Source organism: Camelina sativa, chromosome 14 (assembly GCF_000633955.1).
Source record: "Camelina sativa cultivar DH55 chromosome 14, Cs, whole genome shotgun sequence".
Lineage (NCBI taxonomy): Eukaryota > Viridiplantae > Streptophyta > Magnoliopsida > Brassicales > Brassicaceae > Camelina > Camelina sativa.
Genome location: NC_025698.1, coordinates 13,033,444 through 13,049,880, shown reverse-complemented (window position 1 = coordinate 13,049,880; position 16,437 = coordinate 13,033,444). Strand labels below are relative to the sequence as shown.

At 37.9% G+C, this 16,437-nt stretch overlaps 4 protein-coding genes and 1 pseudogene across 4 annotated transcripts; 2 read left to right on the top strand and 3 right to left on the bottom strand.

The window, feature by feature from the left end:
* Positions 658–3,651, top strand: LOC104741278 (annotated as a pseudogene).
* LOC104741277 lies at positions 4,187–5,703 on the bottom strand. Its single transcript, XM_010462090.2, has 3 exons — positions 4,786–5,703; positions 4,626–4,694; positions 4,187–4,548 (listed from the first exon to the last, which is right to left on the bottom strand). The coding sequence occupies exons 1-3, from the start codon at positions 5,506–5,508 to the stop codon at positions 4,543–4,545; spliced, it is 798 nt and encodes a 265-aa protein (XP_010460392.1). The 5' UTR covers positions 5,509–5,703; the 3' UTR covers positions 4,187–4,542.
* On the bottom strand, positions 6,568–9,050 carry LOC104741276 (endoribonuclease LACTB2-like). Its single transcript, XM_010462089.1, is given in 12 exon segments — positions 6,568–6,830; positions 6,832–6,875; positions 7,009–7,183; positions 7,310–7,419; positions 7,566–7,611; positions 7,714–7,787; positions 7,874–7,959; positions 8,033–8,104; positions 8,222–8,297; positions 8,429–8,611; positions 8,705–8,856; positions 8,980–9,050. Coding segments are annotated over 11 exon segments (1,140 nt in total). The 5' UTR covers positions 8,843–8,856; positions 8,980–9,050; the 3' UTR covers positions 6,568–6,694.
* LOC104741275 (nicotinamide adenine dinucleotide transporter 2, mitochondrial-like) lies at positions 9,320–12,042 on the top strand. The gene is made up of 9 exons (XM_010462088.2): positions 9,320–9,883; positions 9,979–10,074; positions 10,268–10,374; positions 10,540–10,588; positions 10,739–10,842; positions 10,922–11,016; positions 11,128–11,216; positions 11,307–11,401; positions 11,489–12,042. The coding sequence occupies exons 1-9, from the start codon at positions 9,802–9,804 to the stop codon at positions 11,861–11,863; spliced, it is 1,092 nt and encodes a 363-aa protein (XP_010460390.1). The 5' UTR covers positions 9,320–9,801; the 3' UTR covers positions 11,864–12,042.
* LOC104741274 (LEAF RUST 10 DISEASE-RESISTANCE LOCUS RECEPTOR-LIKE PROTEIN KINASE-like 1.1) lies at positions 12,561–15,322 on the bottom strand. The gene is made up of 4 exons (XM_010462086.2): positions 14,264–15,322; positions 14,129–14,167; positions 13,809–14,045; positions 12,561–13,733 (listed from the first exon to the last, which is right to left on the bottom strand). Exons 1-4 carry the CDS (start codon positions 14,910–14,912, stop codon positions 12,766–12,768), a joined length of 1,893 nt encoding a protein of 630 aa, XP_010460388.1. The 5' UTR covers positions 14,913–15,322; the 3' UTR covers positions 12,561–12,765.

The window sequence follows — 16,437 nt, the reverse complement described above, 5'->3', positions numbered from 1 at the left end:
ATCGGTTCTTTGGGTTTACTCTTAACCGAAGCTGGCTTAATATAAGGAGATATTAACCAGATGTAACCAAAGTAATGGAAATACTATATATCTAAACCAGAACGAATTTAATTGGTTCTTTTGGTTTACTATAAACCGAAGCTGGCTTAATATAGGCTGACCAACTTTTAAGACTTTAAAAATGTTTAAAGCCTTAACAGTCAATTTTTTGCCAATAAGGCTTTTTTGGCTTTTAATTTTTTTAAAGTTTTAAAAATCACTTCTTTTTCTTATGAAATACATTATTAATAAGAAAATGATATTCAAACAATGCATTAATTAGTGTTTGTTTTTAATTAGTTTTCAATCAAAATACATCATCACTAATAATACTACAACTTCAATTATTTATTTCTTATTCTTATAGTTGTTTGTTTTTAATTAGTTTTCAATCAAAATTTCATATTTGATTGATTTATATTTTTAAAATTTTAATTTATCATTAATAAAATTTATTTTATCATTAAAATTTTATTAAATTAATTTCTGACATAATATATATTTATTATTAATATTTATAATAATAATAAAAATAACAGCCAAATTCTCTACAGCTAAAATATCAAATTCTGTACAGCCAAGGAGATAAATTTTGGTACAATTTGAAAAAATCGAACCGAACCATAAAATATGAAATGCAACCGAATCCAGACCTTGTTCGAGCCATCGCCAACAGCTACGCCGCTAGTCTCCGCCTATGCTTGCCGATCAGACGAAAGTCTCTGCAACTCGCACGAGCCGTTCACGCCAATATCATTACTTTCGGGTTCCAGCCACGTGCCCATATACTCAACCGTTTGATCGATGTTTACTGTAAATCGTCAGAGCTTCGTTAGGCACGCCAGCTGTTCGACGAAATCTCTGAACCAGATAAAATCGCTAGCACCACCATGGTTTCCGGATATTGTGCTTCAGGTGACATCACTCTCGCTCGAGAGGTGTTCGAGGAAACTCCTGTGAGTATGCGAGATACTGTGATGTACAATGCGATGATCACTGGCTTCTCTCATAACAATGATGGCTACTTTGCTGTTAACCTTTTTTGTAAGATGAAGCACGAAGGATTCAAACCCGATAACTTCACTTTCGCGAGTGTTCTGGCTGCTTTATCTTTAGTTGTTGAAGAGGAGAAGCAATGTCTGCAATTTCATGCTTCAGCTCTGAAGTCTGGTTCTGGTTCTATCACTTCGGTTTCGAACGCTTTGGTGTCTGTGTATTCGAAATGCGCTTCTTCACCGTCTCTGTTACATTCGGCTAGAAAAGTGTTTGATGAGATCCCTGAGAAAGATGAGAGGTCATGGACGACTATGATTACTGGTTATGTAAAAAATGGTTGTTTTGATTTAGGGAAAGAGTTGGTTGAGGTGATGGATGAGAATATGAAGGTGGTTGCTTATAATGCTATGATTTCTGGTTATGTTAACCGCGGGTTGTATCAGGAGGCGTTGGAGATGGTTAGAAGGATGGTTTCATCAGGGATTGAGCTTGACGAGTTCACGTATCCTAGTGTTATAAGGGCTTGTGCTACTGCTGGATTGATTCAGCTGGGAAAGCAAGTTCATGCTTATGTGTTAAGAAGGGAGGATTTNTCAAAATTTCATATTTGATTGATTTATATTTTTAAAATTTTAATTTATCATTAATAAAATTTATTTTATCATTAAAATTTTATTAAATTAATTTCTGACATAATATATATTTATTATTAATATTTATAATAATAATAAAAATAACAGCCAAATTCTNCACATAGGTGAGGCGAAGTTGATTTTTAAAGAGATGAAAGAGAAGAATATCCTGACCTGGATGATAATGATATCGGGGTTAGCTGAAAACGGTTTTGGAGAAGAAGGTTTGAAGTTGTTTACTTGTATGAAGAGAGAAGGTTTCGAGCCTTGTGATTACGCGTTTTCTGGGGCAATCAAATCATGTGCGGTGCTGGGAGCGTATTGCAATGGGCAACAGTTCCATGCCCAGTTGGTTAAAATAGGGTTTGACTCTAGCCTCTCTGCTGGAAATGCTCTTATTACAATGTATGCGAAATGTGGGGTTGTGGAGGAAGCTCGACAGGTGTTTCGAACTATGCCTTGTTTGGATTCGGTTTCTTGGAATGCTTTGATTGCTGCACTGGGACAGCATGGACATGGTTCTGAAGCAGTAGATGTGTATGAGGAGATGTTGAAGGAAGGGATAAGACCTGATCGGATTACGTTGCTTACAGTTTTGACAGCATGTAGTCACGCTGGTTTAGTAGACCAGGGACGGAAATATTTTGATTCGATGGAAACTATGTACTGTATACCTCCTGGTGCAGATCATTATGCAAGACTGATAGATTTGCTCTGTCGATCTGGGAAATTCTCTGATGCGGAAAGTGTAATAAAATCATTACCTTTTGAACCTAGTGCAGAAATCTGGGAAGCTCTTCTTTCTGGTTGCAGAGTCCATGGAAACATGGAACTAGGGATCATCGCTGCAGACAAACTCTTCGATCTCATACCAGAACATGATGGGACTTACATGCTCTTATCTAACATGTATGCAGCTACTGGCAAGTGGGAGGAAGCGGCAAGGGTGCGTAAACTAATGCGGGATCGAGGGGTGAAAAAGGAAGTGGCTTGTAGTTGGATAGAAGTGGAGACGCAAGTGCATACATTTTTGGTGGATGATTCATCGCATCCTGAGGCAGAAGCTGTTTATAACTATCTTCAAGAGTTGGGTAGAGAGATGAGGAGGCTCGGGTTTGTACCAGACACGAGCTTTGTGTTGCACGACATAGAGTCTGATGGTCACAAGGAAGATATGTTGACTACTCATAGTGAGAAGATTGCGGTTGCGTTTGGGCTAATGAAACTTCCTCCGGGGACAACCATTAGGGTTTTCAAGAACTTAAGGACTTGTGGAGACTGTCATAATTTCTTCAGGTTCTTGTCGTGGGTGGTGCAGCGAGACATAATCTTAAGAGACAGGAAGAGGTTTCATCATTTCCGAAATGGCGACTGTTCTTGTAAAAACTTCTGGTAGGCGAGGCTTTTGGCAATTCATTTAGACTTCATTCTTACATTTTTTAGCAAGGAGAAAAGCAGTAGTAAAGAAAGGAAGAGACTCAAGGAGCTGCTCTTGAATCTGAGTCAGATGTTGAAGAAGACATTCCATAACACATGCCATATTCATTGTTCTTGCATATTGCTGCATCTCCACCTCTAACAAAACACTAAACCAAAATAATAACTTGCTTCCCAAGGAAACCAGTCCCCCTCGCAGTACCCAAAACATTCTCCTAAACATCCACTTCTAGTCGGAAGATCATCTTCGCTCTCAAAGTTAGTTACATATCATTCGTTTATTCAATTTTAACCAAGAAGAGACGAACAGATTCAGTGAATAAAGGTTCAGGTTCAGCTTAGTCCTGTCTTGAAGGCTTGAAGCGCTATTCTGCCATGGATCACTCTGTATCCGTAAGCTGAGCAAGAAGCAAAAGAGAATTGAAGGTATTTTTCATTTGACTGATAAATGTTACCGTAGAAAGTAGAGTATATTTTGAATTTAAACGAAAGTGTGACGAATACAAATAATTGATTATAGTATTAAAATACCAAAAGAACCAACATAAAGCCCACAATTCTTAACATATATGATCCGAGTTTCAAATTGTACATTATCTCTTCTCTCAGATTATTACAAAGTTGAAGAACTATGTATATAGTTTGGCCATAGAATATTCATAGTGGTATAGAGGAAAGTCAACCACAATTAAAAGAGTCTAGTTAAGCACGGCAGTTCGTGTTAAACCAACCAAACCGGAAGAAGTGAACCAGCGGAAGAACGAGTCAAAAGACTCAACTCAATAAAGCGGAAACAAAGCCAACGCGGGAAAACATAGTAAATTATATCATCATCATCTTCCTGGACATTGATACAACAACTCCTGTTCCCTTTATCAGTTTTGAAGCAGAAGAGAAGTACATATTATGAAAAAGGGAAACAAAAGACAAAAGCCTTTTTCTTGTCTTAAATAAAATCCCACACACACAAAAGATTTTTGGGTTTCTGCTTCTGTCGGTGCATCAATGTAACTACTCAGAGACAAATCTAGGCTGCTTTCACTAATTAATCGAGATCACACACTACTAATTAAGCACATATGTGAGGAATCTGAGATTGAGAAAGAACAACACCTTATTAATATAATCAACGAAAACAACCTTTTTGATTCCCCTTACAATAGTAAAGATTTGTTCAGAAAGAAAGAAACCCTTTTTGGTGAATGAAGAAGTAAACATTATAATTATGTATTAATCAACCGGTGAACCTAATAACTTTTCTTTTTGTACATTTTTTTTATTTCAGAACAATTTGGGAAGAAAGAATTAATCAAGAAAAGAAAAAAAAAAAAAAGGAGTAAAATTAGCAAGAGAAAGAAGGAAGAAGGAGCCTCCAAGATCTTTAACCCTCAAAATCCAGATTCAAATATTGACAGGAGACTTCAATTACAAATCCTCATCATCTCTGTAAAAAGCACACAAAATAAGAATCAGAATCTTTCAAAACCAATGCTTTGAATAAATCCGTGATGATGATTATACCTTGGTCTCTTCTGGAACCTTATATGCATCAAGCGTCACTTCAGTCAAATACAACCCAGGAAACAAACTCTGTATACAACAAAAAGAATCCAAATTTTATCAGTCAACAAGACACTCAATTTAAAAGAATAATAAAAAAATCAAAATAAAAGAAACTTACATCGAGTTGTTTCTGAACGGTTCTGGGCCGTTTCTTGGGCCGACGCGGTGGTCGGTGACCTAACATCCCAACGAAATCTTCTTCAATCTCTTTCTTCGATAGCTTCACAGCGAACTTAGGACGCATCTTCTTCTTCGTCTCCGCTTCGACCACTCCGCCGCCTCCTCCTCCTCCTCCTCTCAACAATGGCGTCAGTACGACCTTCTCCTCAATCGCGATTCCCTTATCGATTTGACTGTTGGAAACCGGTTCTTTACACGCCGCCGCTCTTCGTTTCCTAAGATTCCACGGCTTCACCGGAGAGACCTCCTTCTCCTGACCGGAACCGGAACCGGAGATTTCTTCTTCTTCTTCTTCGATTACGTCCTTGTTAAACATGGATTGTGTGATCTTATCCCTCACCGTCTTCAGATCCGACATAAGCTTCACCCTGAACTCCTCGATCCCTTCTTCGCTTCCTCCTCCAGATTTAAACGCCGCGTTTCTGCTCCGGCGATGATCGGACCCGCCGAATCGAAACGGGGTCGAATCGGAGTCTCTCGAAGGAGGAGATCGGCGTCTTAGTCGGTGGTGATCTCCGCCGTTTCCGTTTGAGTCGATCTTCATGCACTTGAGGTGTCTCTGGTTCCCCCATAAGTTCGGTAGAGGGAAATTGTGAAGACTCTTCGATCTTTGCTCAGGTCTCGTCCCCGTCGTCGTCGTCATCTCACCGGGAAACACCATCGATTTCGTTTCACTCACTCCTTCTCTATTTCGATCCACCAAACCACAAAACAAAAAAAGAGACTTTTTCACAAGAAAATCGTTAACTTTTTTTTAAGAGTCGCCGTAAAATTGTAACCGGAAAATTATTTCGGCTAGGTGTTTTTTTTTATGATACCGCCAGAGAAGGAGGAGAGGGCTAAAGCTTTTTTTGTATATATAGGCAGAGAGTTTAGCAGAGCTTTCTCGGAAATCAATGCTGGATCGGAGGGTATTTTCGGTATTTTATAAGATCGTCCGCTAACATACGCATGTGCTTTGGGGGGGGGGGTTTACATTTTCCCGGGTTGTATAAGATTTCCATTTTTCAAGTTTAGACGGTGATTTATTAGCCTTTGGATTGTTTCTTAACTCTTATCTTTCATCTCAACCGTTTATCTCTTACCCCAATTACAGTCGGAAGTCTTTTGTTTCCTTTTCTTTTTTGGAGTTTTCTTCTTCTCAGTTTCTTCTAATTACACTTTTACTAGGTCAATTTCCCCAAACTAATATACTCCACCAATTACTTTATTTCGAAATATTAATTGTTTATAGGATTCTATATAATTTGGCTAACTTGATATTTATCTTAGGTCTTTAATAAATCTCACTATTTTTTATTTCTTTTTTGTTAAGTAAGTTACATGAGACTTTTAATTTCCGAAATTCCGAGTTGGATTTGGATTAGAAGAACCAATCAATTATGGAAATAATTTTTTGTTTTCTTAACTAGATAAACTGAATTTAGTGTTTCAACTTTCAACATAGGCTCAATCATCAAATTTTCTAACACAAAAAAAAAGATCTAAAGTTTTACGTAACTACAAATTTACCTGGGACATGTTTTGCTCGGGAAAAGGATCTAAATCACTAGAATGTAATACTAAATATACAGTTACCTGGATAAAAATGTCAACTAAAAAATACTTATTTTTGTATTAATGAATTTGAGAAGTTTACTACCATATTCATCCAAACGTCAGTTTAGAATTCCTTAGTACATAGAGTTAATTTAAGTCGAGAGAGAGAGAGAGAGAGAGCTAGTTAAAAGTCAACTTTCCATTTTTTTGGAGTGTTTTTATTACTCTAATAATGAAAGTCGAAGTTCATAAAAAGGGTATATTGCCAAATTTATTACTTTTAATACGATTTACTATCACTTTACTCATCAAGATTCAATCTGGTTGTTCTTCCGTTTAGATGTGTACAGAAGAAAATATCCAGCTCCTGCAGCTATCAGTGGCATAATAAAACCTGGCTTATTGATCTTGATAGGAATATGGCTAATGACATAACCTGCTGTCAAAACGCAGTCCGCAACTTGCTTTGAACTTCTGGATTGAGAATCCCTGGACCAACTCAATATAATAAGCAGTGAGAAAGAGTGGTAGTAACTTACTTAATTTGCTACGAACTTACTAAAGGTTGTTTTTTAGAGACATGTTTTTGTGTGCATTTGGATTAAAATAAGAGTATTTTTACCTCTGGTAATTTGTTTTCTACAGCCAGATTGTCGATATGCAGCCTTACGTTTGATGATGCAGCCCACCAGAATCTGCGATCCACACTTGAGTACACATTGGCAACTATGTCATATAACGTCTGAGCTCCATCTTCCACAGCCTTTAGGATGGATTCTTCTCTGCTTCTGCGATTCCTGGAAAACAAGCTCACTGCTCTTATCATCGGGTTCCCTCTATCCTATTTAATCAACTGATAGACAAAACATGAACAAGTTTTTTAAAAGTCAGATTTATCCACATCAGCATATTCTTTTTCATACTTCAGATATCCACAAAGCATGTGTTTCGGCCACAAATTGACCCTTCCATGCATGGGAATCACCACATCTGGAGACAGCTCCAGGAATTTATACGTCGATTGATAATATTCCTGCAAATGATAAAATGGAACATGGCTAAACAAATTTCGCACAGACCAATAAAAATGCATTACTATCTAACACTGATCAACAATCACACTTAAGTTCGGCACTGAAGTATTCAAAAGAGAAAAGCCTGAGCATACTTAGTACTTACCGTCATGTTACCACCTCCTCTGATGTCCAAGGCAGCACTTCCTTGACTGAAACAACCCCAGTTGCGGATTTAACATAAGAGTCAATCTAGTTTCACTGACTTAAATTGTCCTATAGGAACAGAAATTTTCTGAAGTTGTCTGTCTTACCCAACACAATGATCACCAACAATCAGAGAATGAGTGGAGACATGAAGTAGTGCCATATGGCCATCCGTGTGTCCCTGGAATATTTTTCTTGGTTAGTAGTTTACAAGTATATACATTCCATCTGAGGGTTACAGAGGATTTATAATAGATAAATAGGTACCGGAGAGAAAATGGCGGTCAATCTCTGACCCTTGACATAAATGTTTTCTCCTCCAGAAACTGGGGTATAGTTACCAGACCAACCATCTGGAATAACACAGTATTTTAAAATAAGTAGTTGGATTCCATGAATGGAAAAAACAATATTAAAGAGTGATACCAATGCGATGCCTAGTTTTGACATGTGCCACTAGAATAGCATCCGGATTGCTTTCTTGTATAGCAGAAAGACCTGAAACATGGATGAAGAGGAGGATCATAAGCATAAAGTAATATGTGTTTGGATTTTTTTATGAGAAGAAAATAAAAAAAAGCTACCAAACAAGAACGAAAAACAACAGATCCCTACCATCAATGTGATCACGATGGTGATGAGTAACAAAGACAATTAGCTTTCTAGGCAAAGCATCAACGATTTTCTTGAGCTGGTCAAGAGTAAACAATGCAGTTGTGAATCGTAAAGACCAGATTTTTTAAGACAATGAGAAGATTTTTTGTACCATTTCCAAAGAGAAAGAAATGATATAGTGAAAAAACCAGATAGGTAGTGACAAACCTCAACGTGGAGTTTGTAGAGGCATCCAGGATCCACTATCAATGCATCCCCATGAGCTACAAAATGGGTCCCTTGATGATCCTCTGAACCATTATCTGGAGCAAACACAACCAAATTCGTTGTCTTGAAAGGTTTCAATGTCCTGCTACGCATTGGCACAAGCATAACACCAGGTGGATACTCCTGAGGATAAACATTAAAAGAATAGCATTTTATTACAGATACATAAGATGAAGCCACACTGATGAAAAAAAAAAAAAACAAGTATAGATAGACCTGGATAGGCAGAGAAGATGGCAACTTATGCTTCATGGACTGACGGGAACCATCACCAAGTCCTAGTAGTACTAATGGTCCAACACGATCACTACCCGGTTCATCTATAAGACAGTCCAAGCATGCTTCCATGGACATCCACTTATAGTTGTCTGCAGCTCTAAGAAGATAAAGGAGTAAGTTCACTATTTGAGTTTCCAGTTCTAAATGTTTTGTTTAGAACCAAGTGAAAGCTATTTCCCTAAAGATTGTATACTATTGAATAAAAGAGTAACCTTGAAAACTAGGATTTGTATGATCCAAGAGCTTCCCAGCGATGAAACAAGTACGGATGCAGGGGTCAGGATGAAACAACTTGGTTTAACTTGGTTTAACTCGGTCAAAAGTGGTTAAACTCGGTTTAATTCGTGGGATCTTCAAATTAACGTACTACATCTACATGTGAGAAGTCTTGAGTTAATTTCTGATCAACATCAATAATTTCGTTATAAATCTTGAACTTTTTGTTTTAATATTTACTGTTTTACTTCTTAGATTTTTTTTTTTCACTACTTCACTTTCTTCTAGGCTAATCACATTTACTTTTGAGTCAATCGTCTCCTTTATTAATTACGGTAGTAAAGTGATGAATCTTGGGTGAGCGAGAGCGAAGAGAGAGAGAGGCAAAAAAGTGTGCTTCCTTCCTTGGGTTGTGTGGTGTGTTGCCTGATATGTGACGTCATCTCAAACCAACCGTGACGACGCTTCCTCTTCCTCGATCGGAATCAAAATTTATGAGATTAAGTTTTCTCGCTCATTCAAGGTCCCCTCCTCTAAATAAGAAACCTCTTGACCCATTTCTTTTGTGTTTCTTTGGACTTGTGTTCCTTTCTTATAACACCCGTCTACACGTTCTTCATACAAATTTTTCAATTTCTACGTGTTGGATTGGGTCAATGTCAAGAACGACGGGAACAACTCTATATAATCATCATCGATTCACGCGGCCGAGTTTATCATCATCTACTGCTGGATCTCGTTTTTCAATTTTGTTGAGTTTCTGATTCCTTTTGTTTATAAATTCTCCTCAAATTGAGAGATTCTAGGGTTCTTAAAAGATGATTGAACATGGGAACTCAGCTTTTGATTACCGGAGTATTAGAGAGGTTGCTGCAAACGCCGGCGCTGGAGCCACCGCTGGTGAGTGAGAGTTCGATTTATGTGTTTTTTTTTTCAGTTTCTTCGTTTTGATTCTTGTGGGTGTGTGACTGGTTTGATTTTGGGAACTTTTGCAGGGGCAATCGCGGCGACTTTTGTTTGTCCATTAGATGTGATCAAAACAAGGTTACAGGTTCTTGGTCTCCCTGAAGCTCCAGCTTCTGGTCAAAGAGGTACTTTTGATATAAACTCAGCTTAATTTGCTTAATGAGTACAAGTAGTGGATGTAGCTGTAGGTCTAATGTGATGGTGGTATGAGATTGTGTGTATGCAACTAGTTTTGTTTCTGTTGAAGTTGTTGCATGTTTGATCTGAGAGCTATGCCTATTGAGTATTAACACGCTATACATATGTTTGAAATTTCAGGTGGTGTAATCATTACAAGCCTGAAGAGTATAGTTAAGAATGAAGGAATTAGGGGAATGTATCGAGGGCTTTCACCTACCATCATAGCTCTCCTCCCAAATTGGGCTGTAAGCAACCTTTTTACTCTTCCGAGCTTTGTTTCTTTCAAGTGAATTTGTATTGTCATGAAAGAGATTACTTGTCCTGGAGATCTGTTGTCTTGTAACCAATATTCATCTGGTTTTGGAGATCATTAGGTCGTTCCTTAATCAATATTCTGGTTTCATGCGTAGGTCTACTTCTCAGTTTATGGGAAATTAAAAGATGTGCTGCAGTCAAGTGGTTGGTTCTCATCACTTACAAATTACGAATCTTTTTGTGCTTTCTTTTTGCTTATGTTTATCCGGAAGAGTATCAGAGACACTTGACCAAATAATTATACCAAGTCTTATTTATCATTCTCTCTTAAAACTTTTTGTATTTTTCTGATAGATGGCAAGCTTAGTATTGGGTCAAACATGGTAGCTGCTGCTGGTGCTGGAGCTGCAACATCTATTGCAACTAATCCGCTCTGGGTTGTCAAGACAAGATTAATGGTACCTTTCAGCTTTACTAGACATGTTGGATTTTTTTCATTTTATATAATTTACCTAATTCCTTCCCATTTTCTCTCAGACGCAAGGAATTAGGCCGGATGTGGTACCTTACAAAAGTGTAATGTCTGCATTTAGTAGGATTTGTCATGAAGAAGGACTGCGAGGGTTGTACAGGTTAGTATCTTAAATGAAACTGGAAATGCCGTAAATTGGACCAGTGGCATTTTCATTTTGTGTGTATGTTAAACGGTAATTATATCGCTTCTTTTTCCTGTGTTGGAACAGTGGCATTTTACCTTCTTTGGCGGGAGTAAGCCATGTCGCAATCCAGTTTCCAGCTTATGAAAAGATCAAGCAATACATGGCAGACATGGGTAAGACATGATTCCTCCAGTAGTATATTGTTACATAATGATGTGCTGTCCTGAAACTAGTTTCTGATCATAGCTAGTTTAAGTTCTCAGATAATACATCCGTGGAGAATCTGAGTCCCGGGAATGTTGCTATTGCCTCTTCAATCGCAAAAGTGATCGCCTCTGTTTTGACTTACCCACACGAGGTCTGTCTTGTTCCTCTCTCTTGTGTCCCTCTTTACCTCACTGTTAAGCTGACCCAACTATAATATGGGTTTATGTTACATCCACAGGTAATAAGGGCCAAGCTTCAAGAACAAGGGCAAATGAGAAACGCTGAGGCTAAGTATTCGGGAGTCGTTGATTGCATCACAAAGGTGTTTAGAAGCGAAGGGATTCCTGGGTTGTACCGTGGATGTGCCACTAACCTACTGAGGACAACTCCATCAGCAGTTATTACATTTACAACCTATGAGATGATGCTTAGATTTTTCCGACAAGTTGTGACACCAGAGACTAATAAGTTGGAGGATTGCGAAAGAAAAGAACAAAGAAAGAGTTTAGTTAGTCGACGAGGAGAAGAAGAAGATAAAGATTTGGGTTTGAGAGAATCACAAACTCAATCTAATAAGATCAGCACTCCCCCTATCCCTCTTGGAAGCAAATAATGCTTTTTCAGACTCAATGCTTCATAGGTTTTTTTTTTTTTCAATGCCCTGTTCCAATTAAGTAAATTTTCCCTGTTGCAATTAAGTAAATTTTCCCCTTGTGGTGATCTGAGTTGTAACCTTTTCTCGTCGTTCTAACAAATGTGTAACCTATCAATAAATACTTTTTGGCTCTTTTTGATGATAAGCGAGTATTTAAAGATGATATATTCATTGAGGTATTCTCAGAGTTATACTTGAGATTCCTCTCCGTCTCACACTCTCTATCTGCAAATTTGCAGGTTGTGGGGTTTATAGAAAGGGATTTGAGAATTTCAAAAGCAGATGCTTTGGATGGAATTTTGTGGGCATTGCAGTTGTTAGAGGCTACTGTAACTTTGAAGCCATATATTTCCTTGTTCTTTCTGAAAACTGGCGCTTCATTTACCACAAGGTAATGGGATCTTCCTGCCCGGGTTATATTAGCTTTTAGCACTTTGAAGGAACAATGGACAACTCAGGAAAGACATGTGTTTCTGGTTAGAGAGATTTTTGTTGAATGCCTTAGGAATCTTGCCTTTTATTCCGATAATGTATGCAAATTAGTTGCTGGTATTAAATCTAGTGATTAACTAGATAGAAGAGGCCTGAAATCAGTAGATAGATACTACTACTGAGATCATAACAGACTTGTGAATGTGAGTCAAGTTAACTCTTGCAGTCAATTTTTTTGTTCTTTTTATAATTACCTTGAGTCAATATTACATACAGTAGACAAAATTAGACATTGAAAATTGGTGATTTGTAGTTCTAGTTATGTCACTATGTGCATTTTCTCAGTATCTACAGCCCACAATTATATTCCTCATCTTATTATGATTCCGTTGATACAATTATGAAGAAACCTATATACCTGGTGGATCCTAGAATTCGTAGGCGCTGGTATTCGGTGTGGTTGATTTACTGGTCCATTGGTCAGTCACAGAGATCGGTGAACGTGGGAATTTCATATTCTTTAATAGTGCATTTTCGCCCCAATCTGGTGGCGAAGGGTGCGTAGTTATCGTCTCCTCTTTGTAATCGTTGTTTCGACATTTCTGCTCCTCGTTCTGGATTCCTTTTAGCTCTTGCACAACTTGTTCCATTGTAGGTCTCATTGTATTGTCTTGCTGCAAGCACTGAAAAGCCAACTCTGCCACCATTGTAGTCATTTTTCTAACTCCTTCATTCGTCGCATATCCAAGATTCTGATCAATCAGCTCGTGGGTTGCATGGTTCTGTATCTTGTTTATAGCTAAGCTTGATAGATTGATCTCACTCTTGCACCTAGTTATATCAACAGCAGGCTTTGAAGATATCAGCTCGACAAGCACCACTCCAAAGCTATATACGTCACTCTTATCAGTTAGATGATAGCACCGATGATACTCAGGGTCCACGTATCCCGGAGTACCCTGAGGAGCAGTTGATACATGTGTTACATCACTCGGGAACAACCTGGATAGCCCAAAATCCGCAACTTTGACTCCAAAATTGCCGTCGAGCAAAATGTTTGTAGTCTTGACATCACGGTGTATGATATCCGAAGCGTGAAGGTAAGCCAGTGCACTCGCTGTTTCTATGGCAATACTCATGCGCATGGACCATGTTAAATAGCATTGGTGTGGCGGGTTTTCACCATAGAGATGATCTGCGACTGTGCCATTTGAAATATACTCGTAGACAAGGAGAAGTTCTCGGCTGCGTCGTGAAGTGCATCCATAGAGGGAGACTAGGTTCTTGTGATGGAGACGTGTGAGGATTTCTATCTCGTTCATGAATTGCTCGAGTCTTCTGTAATTATGCTCATAGAGACGCTTCACTGCAACTTCTCGTCCATCACGCACTTTTCCTGAGAGATAAACAAAGGGAAGCAAAGATTAGCTTAATAGAGAGATTTGACACTTTAGTGCACTGATCATCTTACCATAATACACAGTGCCAAAGCCTCCATCTCCTAGTAATCTATCTTTACTGAAGTTGTTTGTTGCTTCTTGAAGTTCTTTGTAGGAGAAGATTGGTATCTTAAAGAAGACATGGCTAAACTCGACGTCAGATTTCGAGTTGTCTCTAGAGAGCTCTGGACCACCTTTCCTTCTGCAACTCCTATGGATGATATAGAGTGCCACCAAGATGATTATCAAGATGAGAAACCCACCGATTCCTATGAACAATTAGAGAGGAAACTGATTCAGATTGAGTATTTTCATGGAGAAAGATGAAACAAAAGAGGATATGTCTTTTTACCTAACCCTATCTTCATCTCCTGATTCGATTTTGTTTGTTCTGCAACGAAGGGATAGAAATCGAATTATAGTCATACACCCAAGTGTTTTTGCAAGCAGTTGCGGAAGTAATGAACATGTTTCATTGTGTTCATACCTTTTTTCCCTCCATGGCACTGATACTTGTCTTTGATTATCTTACATTCTCCCCCTCGATTGTGGCAGCCAAAGCAGACTGGAGGCAGTTCTATATGAAGAGAGAAGGTAGCATTTACATCATACTGCTTCCCTGTTCTTGGAGTCACCCAGCTCTCTGGAGTATTTATAGCTGAACACCGTGAAACATCATGACCATCTCCCAAATTAGGGTAATACAACCTGCTTCCATTTCCTCCGCAATTCTCAAAAGTGAAGCCATTCTTCATAGAACTACTGTTGTCGCATTTGTACAAAGTGGCCAACTTGAGCCATGGCGAATCTGGAAGTGAGAATCGTGACAAGTCATTGCAGTTTCCGGTTATCAAGCTTTGGTTAAGCGCCGTGTCGGTGATGGTTATCGTGTTGGCTTGAGAGACGCTTTTGACTTTATACCACTGCCCATCTTCTACAAGCTGTATCTCTGAAACATTTGCACTGCAGTTCAGCTTGAAAAGACCGCATCGAGACGGCATGTCTATCCTAAAGAATGGGAACTTAAAGTCGAGTTCTCCGCAGGTGAAATGTTTGCAACCTCTCTGGTTCGTGTCCCTGGCTTCAGCCACGAGAGGGAGGAGAAAGAAGAAGACCAAAACAGAGACAGTCTCCATTGGTGGTGTTCTGATCACAAGCTTGTGTTTTATTCGATATCCAGATCTACAAAATATATGAAGACTTTGGTTTCATTTTTTCAGGAGATGGATGAGAGAAGTCTCCTCTAGTTACCCTTTTGTTGGGAACTCAAGTTCAAGTAAGTATGGTCCTTCTTCTTTGTGGTATTGCGACAAGCAAGTTGACTTTTAGAGGAAGGATTCAGACATAACTCTGCTCTAGAGGAAGAATAGTCTTATGAATGGAGGTTTTGTATTATTACAAGAGAAGAGGATGAAAGATTTGTGTGGGCAGCTTTAATAAATTGTACAAAACAATAGTCGTTGGTTCTTGCTGCTTTATTGGACAAATAAAAATGTAAAACAGTTGACCGGAGACTCTGGTTGATCTAGAAACTTTCAAATGAATAAAAGAGACGTACGTTTACCTTTGGTCGAAGTTCTGCATGCTCAAGATTTGACCACACAAACTCTTATCTTCTTCGTACCCCTATGTGTTATTGAGTCTTCTTCCATTACATTTGAACCACTGAGACAGACCTTTGATTTTGTTTCATCTTCAAAGGTCTTCTGATCTATCTTTTTCTAATTTATTATTTTGTTATATGTACATTTAAGTATTTAACTGAATTCTAAAATAGGCCATAGACAAGTCGTGGCCTATTTCGGCTAATGGGCAACTCTTTTAGGTTAATATAAAAAGCATACATAATTTCTTAAGTTTGTGTGCGTAAAACCTTTAAATTATACTATTTAAAATGAAACAAAGAGAGAGAGATAAATTGATTAAGTTTTCTTCAGTTTTCTTTAATGTCTAACTAGTAACTACATAATGTAAGGACATAATAAATGATTAGAGTAATGATAAATTGATTAATTATGTTGGAGATGGCGAGTAACATGCAAAAATAAGTTTTTTATTTATTTATTTATGATTCATTATTAGCTAGTGAGAGAAAGTCATGAGACACGTTCTGTGTAAAATAAGGATGACACGAGGGCTATTGCCAATTCATGTTCAGACTCATTTACTTATCATTTTGTTTTAAGATTGATTTTATTTTTTTGTATTAAGTTAAATATATATGACTGTAGTATGATATTATTTTTGACATATATAGAATTTCTAGTGTTTTGAATCCATTAGATGAATCTAGTTATATATGTTGGATTCGATGACTTCGGTGATGGGATTTCGTGTACTCTAAACAAACTAATCAATATAGTAATCAAGTGTTAAGGTATTGCATTATAAGTGTATAAGGAAATTAATAAACACATTTTTGTGTGGAATTTTCAAACCCGACGAGAGAAATCGTGGAATTAATTTCGATACTCAAGTTGTGACAAATAGCGAATAAATATTCTTAATCCAACAGTAAATGTGATTATAACGCACCCACATGTCGGTTTGATAATTGGTCAGGAGTCAATTTTGGAATGTTGAATTTGGAGGCTACTTTCACAAACTCACAAATTGGCCAACTTTCTCCCAACTTTTTGTTTTTCATTCTTCTTAAAAGTT